Consider the following 12,515-nt stretch of genomic DNA (forward strand, 5'->3'; position numbering starts at 1 on the left):
ACGTTGTGCACATGTACCCTAAAACTTAAAGTATAATAATAAAAAAAAAGAAATAGCTGTGTGTCACTCTGGTAAAGATATTTATAAGACATTTGAATATATAATATGGGTATGGAGCTCAGAAAAGTGTTTTATAGGCTAGAGACACAACTTCAGGGGTTATCATATAGAAAATGTCAAGCCATAAGAATAGATAACAATGTACAGGGGGAAAAGTAGACCAAAGTCAGCACTTAGGAAACACCAGTATTTAAAGTATTTTCACTGCTTTCCATAAGAAATTTAACCCTAGATTATATAAATTTGGTAAAATTTTGGACTTTGGCTATATTTAATCAGTAACACTTAACCAGGGTATTACTATTTAAAATGCAGACATGCACACTATCTATAAAATCCATCTTAAAATACTGAACTATGTTTAATGAAATAGCTTGTACATGATTTATAATTCCATCTAGAATAATCAGACAAAATAAAATTAAAGCAAAATCAACCAAACAAAACCATTTGTTTGAAGGCACTGTAAAGCTGTTGAGGCAGCCAACATTGACAGGCCAATCTTGTAAAGAAGAGAAGCTTATTGAAATCAGCGCTACATTCAGCATACCACTTTTCCCTCCAGGGTATCTGCCTATTAATACTTGGAGAAGAAAGGGAGACTGAAAATCCAGGACGAGGAAAGATGCTGAGAGTCAGGAAAGCCAGCGAATTATCTGGCAATCTCAAAGAGCTAAGGAGACAAAAATTAGACTTCAGGGCTGGCAGGAAAGAGAACTTGAGAAAACACGTTCCAGAAAGAAGTGAACAAGACACTTGGAGATTTTCCCCTTGAGGCATTTTTAAAAATTCTTAGCTCTTCCATAATGAGCTAAGAATTTTAAAATTCTTCTAGGGAAGAGCCTAGAAGACAAGCAAAATACTATGAAGTAACCACTGCCCAACAGATGGGCCATTAGTTCATACAACCATAAATCTATTATGACCTCTAGAGAAATGGCATGCTTTAAAATGATGATATAAGTATACAATATTTTAGTATAAATAATATATCAGTTTATAACCTTATATTAAAATTGAAGTAAGATATAGAATTTTTACAAGCTAGAATAAATTCGTATGGGAATGACTTAGGAATATTCTTTGTGAATTAAGGAGAAAAGTAACCTGTAATGCAAAGGTTAGACACGCTGATCTAATAATTTTTTTTTTTTTTTTTTTTTTTGAGTCAGAGTCTTGTTCTGTAACCCAGGCTGAAATGCAGTGGCGTGATCTTGGCTCACTGCAACTTCCGCCTCCTGGGTTCAAGTGATTCTCCTGCCGCAGCCTCCCGGGTAGCTGAGACTACAGGCATGCGCCACCACGCCTGGCTAATTCTTGTATTTTTAGTAGAGATGGGGTTTCACCAGAATGGTCTCAATCTCCTGACCTTGTGATCAGCCTGTCTCCGCCTCCCAAAGTGCTGGGATTACAGGTGTGAGCTACCACGCCCGGCCTCTGGTCTAACAATTCTTTAAGATTAAAACCAGGTAGAAGTAACTATATTTTACATTTCACTTATTATAATTTAGTTGGTCATAGAGAACATTTACCAAAAGCTTAAGAAGGCAAATACTTTGAGTAAGCTCATTTGGACATTCTTTGATCATAGTTTATTTCTCCCTTTAAAAATCCTTTTAAAAGGATCAAGATAGTTTTTTCTAATTAATATTACATTCATTGGGCCCATTTAGCAAGGCTGGATGGGTATACATGTAATGCTAAAATTAAATAAGTCCTGTCTTGCCAGGGAGCTCATGAAAAGAATGATCTGCTAGCCACCACGGCTTGCTTCGTGGTTACTTTGCATATCACAAAGAATGACGTAGAATTTTCTGAAATTAATCCTGGCAGTCCATGATTTAAATTAATGCAAGGGATAGTAAAATGTAAAAAATCATAATATAATTCTGAAAGATGCCATCGTTCCTTTTTAGAAGATTACAGGAATATAGACTTGTATATGCATAAAATACATTATAATATTATAAAATAATCAGTATTAGGGAGTCTTTTGAATTTCAATAAAAAGACAGAATTATAAAAATACATAGTATATTAGTGTGTGTATTGTGTTTGCATGTTTGTGTACGTTTGTGTGTTTAGGTGTGTTTTACATAGCTAGCCTCCTTTATCTGAATGTGGTATGGGGTATGTGTCTGTGATTGCCTATGTGTGAAATACATTTGTATACATCAATAACAAGTATTTATTAAGTATATAATTGATCATAGGCAATAATTCTATTAAAATGACTGCTGATATAGTACTTTAACTTTCAATATTTTTCATGTCTACTAGCTAATTTTATCTTCATAATAACCTGTGAGATAATTAAGTAATACTGTCTTCAAAAGACTGTGAATAGGCTATTTTTTCTTATTTAGAATTTTACTTTTTCTCTTCCTTATACCAAGAGTTGGTTGAGCTTTATTATTGCAAAGTGTTTTTCCACCCCCTACATGTGGAGCTATTAAGAGGGGCTCAGTGGTCCTCAAAGCTACAAGATACCAGATTTAGGATTAAGTCACATATATATATATGCATAATATACATATATTATGCATATATATATGCATATGTACATAAAAAAGTGTTAAGATTTCAAGATTAAAAGGGTATTTTAACAAGAATATCTAAGACCAAGGTGATCTTGTCTTGTTCCTATGCACTTCTTCAGACACTCTCCATTCACTGTGATGCAGTCATTCAGTATTCGGGGATCTTATGGGTGATGGTGGCTGCCATCCCCCGCCCTCACCAAAAACACACTGCTTAGAGAATGTGCCACACTCCAACTGTTTTCACAAATTCTTTATCAAAAATTTCATAGTGCCCTGATTTTGCTAAATATTAGTTTGCTTCAATCTAATAAACTAAATGCTAAGGTACAAATTACCATGAACTGTTTGATACACCAACTCACTTGAGAAAACTGCATCTACCAAAGAAACTTGTGAGGCCACAGTTTCCTATTTAAAAGAGTAATTAGAGTAAGCAGAGCTTCAGACACTGTGGCAGAAAAGCAAAGATCTTCCTGGTACTTATTCAATCACAGCTCTTATGGCAACGAAATCTGCTTAGGTACATGAAAGCTAGGGCAATGTGTTGCCTGGGTGTACTTACAGGTCACCATGAATGAGTCCATAGATCTGTGACATGCTCTGATGATAGATTCCTTTCAAAATAACTATGAGGAGAATCACCACAAAAGCTGGTAGTCCCCAACTCAGAAGGAAAAACAGCAGATATCGCCTCTCTGTGTGCTCATCATTCATCACCAGCACGTACCAGAAATTCACAGACTAAGGAAGAAAACAACATAAAATGAACAGGCTCTTCTTTAATGGCACAGAACACAAACTCAACTGGCTTAGGCAATGTTACCGACCAACAAAAGGCCAGGATCTACTTAATAATTAGTTTTGATTTTTTTAAGTTACTTCATACATTCATTCTTTCATAAGAATTTCATTCTTATCCAAGAAATTCAGGATACCTCAAAATTCTGGAAACACAGGGAAATATTTAGTTGATTTGCTGTATTTTTATTTGCCTTAATTTGCTCTGATTTACTCTCAGTTACAATCTTCTATGACTGTTTTGTAAATGTGTCTTTGAAGAAACATACTCTGATATGCAAACCTACTTCCCACATTAACTTCCAGGTGATAATGAAATAAAAAGCCCTATATTTTCAAGCTTTTTGACAATTTTTATTTATTGAGGGCCTATCATATGGCAGGGCCAGATACTGTTCCAGTGGGGAAATAACGTTGAAGACAACCTTGATCTCAGTGTCCAGTGGAAGTTGCAGACAAATAAACAGAAAATGATCGCACAGAGAGAAAGTACTATAGTGGGGTTCATTTTGTGGTCCATGTTTCCCAATTTATACTCTCTCCCTTTTGTTCATTCACATGACAAATATTTATTGCTTACTAAATTTCACAGACCAGTGTAGGTGCTGGGGATACAGCAGTGAAAGAGATGGGGTGGTATTTACTTTCTTGAACCTTAGTTTCCAAATAAGTGGGACACAAATAATTAAGGGCAATATTTCTTTTATATTATATTTACATCACATCTTATATCTGTTATTTCCTACTGAGATAAAACATATAAATGGGACAAGTGTGTAGAGTGAAGGGGGATGAGGGGACACATTAAATAAATAAGAGTAAGAAAACTGAGGCCTATAAATGTTATGTTGGCTCCAAATCCCACACCTAACTTGGATCTAAGTCTTCTAGTGTCTTCTTTCCATAAGGAATGCTCATATTTAATTATCATTTAGTACAGTAACAATATTGAATGCCATGCCATACATATTTCAAACAGTAATACCTATTGCCTGGATAAATCCTCCTTCTCAATTTTGTATGGTAGAAAGAGTGTGAGTATGAATGAATTATATATTATGTCTATATTATTATATGTCTATATAATTCATTCATACTCATTAATGTTATACTTTAAGTGGATAATCTTGGGCAAGTCACAACATTTTCAGAGCCTCAGTTGCATGTATACAACAAGGTTATTATAAAGATTAAATGAGATATTACATGTAAAGTGCTGAGCACATACATAGTCAATGCTGGAAAATGTGACTGTCTCTTCTTAAATCTCTTATTAGGAGGTCAGACAGTGTGAAAGACAAAAGATAAACACTTTTCTATTTGAAAAATAAGCATTCCTAATGTTTGTGGGAAGGCTTTCAGATGTTTTATTTACTGAGGCTTCTGAGTAAGATTGTATCTGTACCAAATTAGCCTTGAGGGATTAGTATTAGGCTAAACCAGGGAAGGATAAAAATGTTTGGTTACTTAGAGATTTGTGTCTCTGAATTTTATTTCCTGCCAGCACTCCATATCTCTATGTACATCTGCTTATATCTGTAATTATGAAGCATGTTTTGAGTTGTTGCTTATGTAACTTTGTTCTAATTCATTTTTAAAAATTACTAGATCCAACTTTTTTTTCTTTCTATAATTAATATAGGGATGTGGACTCAAATAAGCGGGGTTGTGTAAAGTGTTGTTGCTGGGGTAATCAATACTGCCTGTTAAAGAATGAAAATTCATACAAAGCAAGAATCATTGATTAATCCATCTTCTAAACAAAAGTACTAATTATTTATGTTGGATAGATGCTTGTGTGCATCCATGTAACATCGTAACTCGGTGGTGCAGTAGGTGGAAGAGTCAAGGAGGAGGGTACAGATTGCTAAATGACTCTAAGCTGATTCATCATGATAAAGATTGAGACATTTTCAAAATGTCTGCTTTTACGCAGAAGGACATTAGTTCCATCAGTTAGAATTACTCAACCTGTCAGCAGCTGTCTGGCCTTGACCACAGGATCAGATAAGACTGAGACAAGTGTAATTGTTAGATTTATACATGCAGTGCTTCTGTCCCAAAGAGCTCAAGGCCCAGAGTGGCTGAATTACTGAATACCTGATTAAGTAAAACAAGCTTCAAATGTCATAAGCTTTTGCCAATTATAAAGAAAAAATAATTTAAATTTCTTCTTAAAAGAATATGATCACTGAAATATACTCTAGAGAAGTATTTCCCATAATATATCATTTTTAAAGCTATGGACTAGAAATACTAGAATGTAATGGAACAACATTTAATTATTCTAGAAACATTACATAGGCCAAACGTAAGATTTGTGTTGACTAGCTCATTTCAAGTTTTACTTGAATTTTATTTTAATGTAGTGTGGTAGGCACATTTTTGGACAAATGCCTAGCTCATGAGCAGCCCTTTTTCAAACCCTGCCTCTCTAACCCTCCTCCCACCACATGCAGAGTGTGCTCAGTGTGCTCTGTGTACTCCCTGACGTTGCTCCCCTGGCCACAGCTGATTTAATCAGGGGAGAAGCCTGGCCCAGGCTGAGCCAATCATCTACACTGAATTCCTTGATGTTCCATGAGTGTCTAAGCTGGTCGACTGAAGTAAGTGGACATAGAAAGGGGGTAGCCATGAGGGCAGTGAAGCAGAGGTGTGTTAGTAGAGAAGAATGCTCACAGTCCCTGTGAGGTCTAACTGTAGTTACAGTTCTTAGGTTCAATGAGTTATCCAAAATGCCTTTACAATTTCAATGTTTGTTTACATTAGCTCAACTTAGTTAACTTAGTTTTTCTTTCTTCTTCCACCCAAAACTTGAATGAGATGTATTAATGTATTGCTTTCCCAAAGCAGTGGTGTTAAAATCTCTAGTTACTGCCATTTTTTTTTTAAAACCAAAAGAAGATGGTGGAGCATTTGACTATACAATATGTCCTCACTTAATATCGTCAATAGGTTCTTGGAAACTGCAAAATTAAGCAAAACAAAGTATCATGAAACCAACGTTACCATAGATTAACTGATACAGAAAAGAGTTAAGTTCCTATGGCATGTTTCTGGTCACAAAACAATGACCAAGCTTCTAAATAAAGACCTAAATACTTCTCATATTAAACAATGAATTAAGTGTGACCTATACATACCTTTAAGAAAGATGGATAAGAACAAGTGAGATGATTATTTTTACAAAATTTTTTTTTAGAGACAAGGTCTTGCTCTGTCACCCAGGCTGGAGTGCAGTCGCATGATCATAGCTCACTGCAGCCTTGAAGTCCTGGGCTCAAGCAATCCTGACACCTCAGCCTCTCGAGTAAGTAATTATTTATCCAGGTTTTGGTGAATCAATGAGTGCCACTGGTTGTCATGATGGTGGGTTAAATCAAGGAATCAATGTTGGCACAGTGAAAATTGTCAGGAGCACCTTCTACCACTATGCATGTCAAAAACAATCACAAACATGGCAGGCTCCCTGTGCACTTCTGTACAGCATTGTTTATTGTCCTGCATTTACATGATTTACTTTCTTCATATACTTTATACATTTTTATTTTACAATAATTTGTATTCACTTATTCATTCATTTTATAACCTGCTTATTCCAGTTCAGGGTCAAGGATGACCAGAGCCCATTCTGGCAGCTCAGGGCACAAGGCAGGAACCAGCCCTGGACAGGATGTCATCCCATCACAGGGTGCACTCACACATACACACCCATGCACATGCAGAGCGGGAACATCTAGACATACCAATTAAGCCAACGTGCACAGCTTTAGGATGTGGGAGGAAACCCAAGTACTAGAGAAAACCCATGCAAACATGGGGAGAACATGCAAACTCCACTGTGAAAAGAAAATAAATCTTGGGGCCCCCAAATCACTAAGCTAAAGGGAAAAGTCAAGCTGGGACTGCTTAGGGCCAACCTGCCTCCCATTCTATTCAAAGTTACCCCTCTGCTCACTGAGATAAATGCGTATCTGATTGCTTCGTTTGGAGAAGCTAATCAGAAACTCAAAATAATGCCTCAAAAAATGTATCTTATCTACCTATGACCTGGAAGCCCCCTCCCCACTTCGAGTCTTCCCACTTCTGCTTTGGGTTGTCCTGCCTTTCCAGACTGAACCAATGTTCACCTTCCATATGTTGATTGATGTCTCATGTCTCCCTAAAATGTATAAAACCAAACTGTGCTCTGACCACTTTGGGTACATGTTATCAGGACCTCCTGAGGCTGTATCATGGGCGTGTGTCCTAAACCTTGGCAAAATAAACTTTCTAAATTAACTGAGACCTGTCTCAAATCTTCAGGGTTCACATCTCACAGAGAGTAGCCAAGGCTAGCAATTTATTTATTTTCTCATCAATGTTACAATAAAACGATATTGAATGAAATGATATTACTTGAGGACCTGTTGTATTCCTTTCCTTGAAATCACTGTTCCTCCTTCATAATCTAACTTAAGAGTATTAACAGATCATTATATTTGCACAATAATTTAATGTTAACAGATATATAGCAAATGTGATCTGTGTGCCTGATTGACTATGCGTTTATCCAATGTGGAACTAACAGAACGCAAGTCAAAGGGTGTCGCTCACCTAAATATGCTTCATGCTAACTAAACATAGCTTACTGTTCACTGTTTATCTTACACGTTTTCTGCTAAAGACTGTACTAAAATATTCAATATGTAGGTCTCTATTTACACTTCTGTTTCTAAGCTTTTAAAATGTTGTTAGAAGGATCTTATAAACTATCTTAAGACCACCCATCCTCACAATGTAGTCATGTCATTTTTAGCCAAAATGTTATTATGCCCAAAGTTAACCAACTACATTCATCCTACTTGACTGTTTCTACATTTCATACACACTCCGAATACAAAGTTTCCTAGCATTAAGGTCATTTAAACAGATATGATATAGTCTCTGAAGACAAGTCCAAAAAAATTCCAAAATATTTTCAGCATTATAAACCACCAAATTTGTCAGTTGGAAAGAGACAGTTAAATGAAAATTTTTTTCGCTTAAAAATCAGTGATGTTACTAAATAGTCTCATCTTTAATAACTCTAAACATTAGTATATTCGAGCTACCATCTTCTTATTTTCATTGTTGCTTATCAGGAAAGACGATGTACTCTTGAATTCTCACACTTCTCACAATTACTAGCATATCATGATCACCTAGGTAACTGTACTTGGGAGTACTTAATTAAAAGCCCATTTTAATAAATGTAAAGAAAACTATGTAATGCTATTTTTGAAAATTTCCTATTACAAACATAATCTATACAAATATGGAAAAGGAAGATTTGCAAAGGACTCATCCAGAAGTAAAGGTCCAGGTGAATAATAAGTTATATAGATGTTATATATTTTTTAAAAATCTACAAAATTCAAAAGGACATGATTATTAGTAACTTGATTTGGGTCTTTGACATGGTTCTGCAATGGATAAACTGCTTTTTGGCCAATTTCACTTGGCTTCTCTGGGTTTTAATTTCCTTCTGTGGTAAAAGGAGAGGTTACATTTTTAGTTATTCATAATTTCCTAACACTGTGATTGATTATTGCAGAAATGACAATTCTTTAAGTAAAAACACTAATGGCATGGATGCATGCAGACCATGTTTTTTAGCAGCAACACAGATCTTACAGGTCATCTTACCATGCCCTCTTATAAGGAAACTGAGGCAATGAAAGAACAGCATAGCTTTTTCATCTTCTGGTTAGCTATAGAACTGGGAGTGCAACATACTCCAAACTGCCTTGTAAAGGCTGATTATATTTAAGATTTATTTCCATATAAATTGACACAAATAGGCTGGGCATGGTAGCTCACACCTGCAATCCCAGTACTTTGGGAGGCCAAGGTGGGAAGACTGCTTAATCCCAGGAGTTCCAGATCAGCCTGGGCAACATAGGGAAACCCCGTCTTTACAAAAAATACAAACAATTAGCCAGGCATGATGATTACATGCCTGTAGTCCCAGCTACTCAGGAGGATAAGGCGGAGGATTGCTTGAGCCAGGGAGGCGGAGGTTGCAGTGAGCCGAGACTGCGCCACTGCACTCCAGCTGCAGTGACAGAACAAGACCCCATCTCAAAAAGAAAAAAAAAAAAAGAAATTGACACAAATATTGACAATATTATTATTTACATGAGAACTTCCTGTTCTCATTTTTTTTCACCACTCACTTTATATGCCAGTGGAGATATGCTTTACTTGTAGAAGTAAAAAGATAATTTGTTCTGTATCTTCATTTTTTTCCTAAGTCTTAAGGAAAACTTACAAAGGCTTATCAGAATATAATACCCAAAACAATTGTGAACTGTGGATTAATTTTTCTTTACCTTGTAGTACCTGTTAAAATGCTTTGCATATAATTTTAATTGAGAAATATGAAATAAATGAAGATGTACACAATTTGTTTTGAGCATTTAAAACATTTTATTGACTTTAACAATAATTTTACAATTTATTTGGTTTAGTTTTGAGTTTGTTTATATACATATATATGCCACCTTGTTAAAAATAATTTTATTTAAATGTGTTTAAATTTTTAATTAAAATGGGTACACAATAGGTATATATTTATGGGGTAAGTGTGATGTTTTGATACAGGTATACAATCTGTAATAATCAAATCAGGGTAATTGGGGTATCTATCACCTCAAGCAGTTATTATTTCTTTGCATTAGGAACATTCTATTCCACTCTTTTCATTATTTAAAAATATACAGTAAATTTTTGTTGAGCACAATCACCCTGTTGTGCTATCAAATACTAGATCTTATTCATCCTAACTATATTTTTGCGCCCATTAACCATCTCCTCCAGAAAGAATTTTAGAAGACTCCATAATTTTAATCGATTTGGCTGAACTCCCAATGAAGGACAAAAGTTAACTGGTGAAAAGTGAAAAACGTTGAAGGTAATAGTTTAAGAGGGGAAGAATGAAACAAATATTTATTTATTTATTTATTTATTTTGAGATGAAGTCTCGCTCTGTCCCCCAGTCTGGAGTGTAGTGGCGCGATCTCGGCTCACTGCAAGCTCCGCCTCCCGGGTTCACGCCATTCTCCTGCCTCAGCCTCCCTAGTAGCTGGGACTACAGGCGCCTGCCACCATGCCTGGCTAATTTTTTGTGTTTTAGTAGAGACGGGGTTTCACTGTGTTAGCCAGGATGGTCTCGATCTCCTGACCTCATGATCCGCCCACCTCGGCCTCCCAAAGTGCTGGGATTACAGGCGTGAGCTACCGTGCCCAGTCGAAACAAATATTTATTCATTGATTAATAAACATAGGCCAAACATAAAGTTATATATCATTTAATCAAGACTTTTCCCCTAGGTTTTACTATGTTCTGTTTACACCGGAGGAAACGGAGGATGGGAGAAGTATACTTTTCAGAATTAGTAATTCAGGCTATTGGAATTTAAACTGATTCTGTGTTAAATGCAAGCAACCAACTGAAATACCCAGATATAATTTAGGTCAAATATAGATAGCAGTAAACTAAAAGACTGTGTCTATAAGCATATTTACTTACATTCCTACACAAACCTATTTATTTATTTTTACAATAACATTTTCCCTACTATTTTTCCCAATATCCAGATAGAAAAATTGAAGACATACCTTGTTAAGTTTTGATTGTCATAGGCCATAGTTATGATTTCATATGTTCCATAAACACACATTCATTCGCTTATTCATATATCTTCATATAATGCATATTAGCATATGAGTAAAATATAAAGGAGAAATGCCTTTTAAAGTTAAAAATAGGCTATTTGAACTCCATAATTTTCATGGTATATGAAATAAAGATTGGTATCCTGACTGTTGTTTAATAGTTGATTATTAACTGTGTCACCAGAATCCTCAAACTGACTATAGCAACAAGTTTAGTTAGAGATCATAGATGCTATTAATTCTGTCTATTCCATATGCCCTTAATCATTCATTTCAGATGGGAGTCTAAGAAATGTTATCCCTCGTCCTTGCCCCAGTTCTCCTCCCTCTTTCTTAACATTTATTGCATGAAATAAATTGCAAGACTTTTTGAGGACTGGAGAATTCAGTATTTTCTGGGTATGTCATTTTTATCTTGATAATTCCCAGTCTGTTGTCCTTAATACCTTTGATGGCCCCCAAAATTAAATCAATGATGAAACAGAAACAAGCCTAATTTTAGCATTTTCCTTCCTGTTTTGCTATGCTCTGGCACTAAGTAGCCTTTCTACCAAGGAATAAATAACATGCACATTTGCTTGTTCATAGCCTGGTTATATTGAGAAAATAACGCACAAGATGTGAATGCTCAAGTACAACTGTAAAATGATTTCTAACCTTATTCTACCATTTTAAAAATGTGTTCTTCAATTAAGCTGTAGTTTCAAAAGAAAAGATTATATTTCAAATTAAGCTGTGACTCTAGGCATGAGATGAGCAGACTGCAAAAACAATGCAAGGTTTGTATATCTTTCATAACTGATGCAGACTGCTATACAATCATTTAACTTGGTGACAAGAAGTGATCATAAAATTGGGCCAAACGAATATACAGGCAAAAATCATTTGTCTGCTTACCTATATCATATATGAATATCTCAAATAATTTACTTGCAATTTATTTACCTCATGATTTGGAAATCCAACTGAGAGCATGTTTCATGTAGACATGAATAGCAAAGGCATAATTCCTAGGAATTTATTCTATGGATATGGCTCAAGTAAACAAATATTCAGAGTGCAAGGGTGTTCAAGGACACATTGTTTACTATAGCAAAAAGTAACACAATGCCCAAAAAATAATGTAATTTCATCAACTGGAAGCCAGAAAAATAACTTATGTAATAACCATATTATAGCATAGGAAAAAGGTATACCCATGCATGGTAAACTTAAAGATGTCCATATATACATATATATATATATATACACACACACATATATACACACACATACAGATACAAATAAACATATATACACTATATATAAATATATGTACATTGTGTATATATATATACTCACACACAAGAACACATGTGTGCTTATTTAAATATTTATAAATATTTGTCTATGCATGGAATATTGATGGAGAGATAC

General features: G+C 35.2%; 1 protein-coding gene across 9 annotated transcripts in view; it reads right to left on the reverse strand.

Annotated features, from left to right (window-relative positions):
• The window catches only part of ADGRV1 (adhesion G protein-coupled receptor V1), a 606,362-nt gene that overhangs the window by 176,780 nt on the left and 417,067 nt on the right, over window positions 1–12,515 (reverse strand). For all 9 annotated transcript variants that reach the window (XR_010156862.1, XM_063810270.1, XM_063810268.1 and 6 more), the window contains one exon: window positions 3,166–3,344. Coding sequence is in view for 8 of the 9 variants with exons in the window: in XM_063810270.1 (XP_063666340.1) it covers window positions 3,166–3,344 (179 nt within the window). In the remaining variant the exon portion in view is untranslated. The remainder of the gene's footprint in view (window positions 1–3,165; window positions 3,345–12,515) is intronic.

Source organism: Pan troglodytes, chromosome 4 (assembly GCF_028858775.2).
Source record: "Pan troglodytes isolate AG18354 chromosome 4, NHGRI_mPanTro3-v2.0_pri, whole genome shotgun sequence".
NCBI classification, from domain to species: Eukaryota; Metazoa; Chordata; class Mammalia; order Primates; family Hominidae; genus Pan; species Pan troglodytes.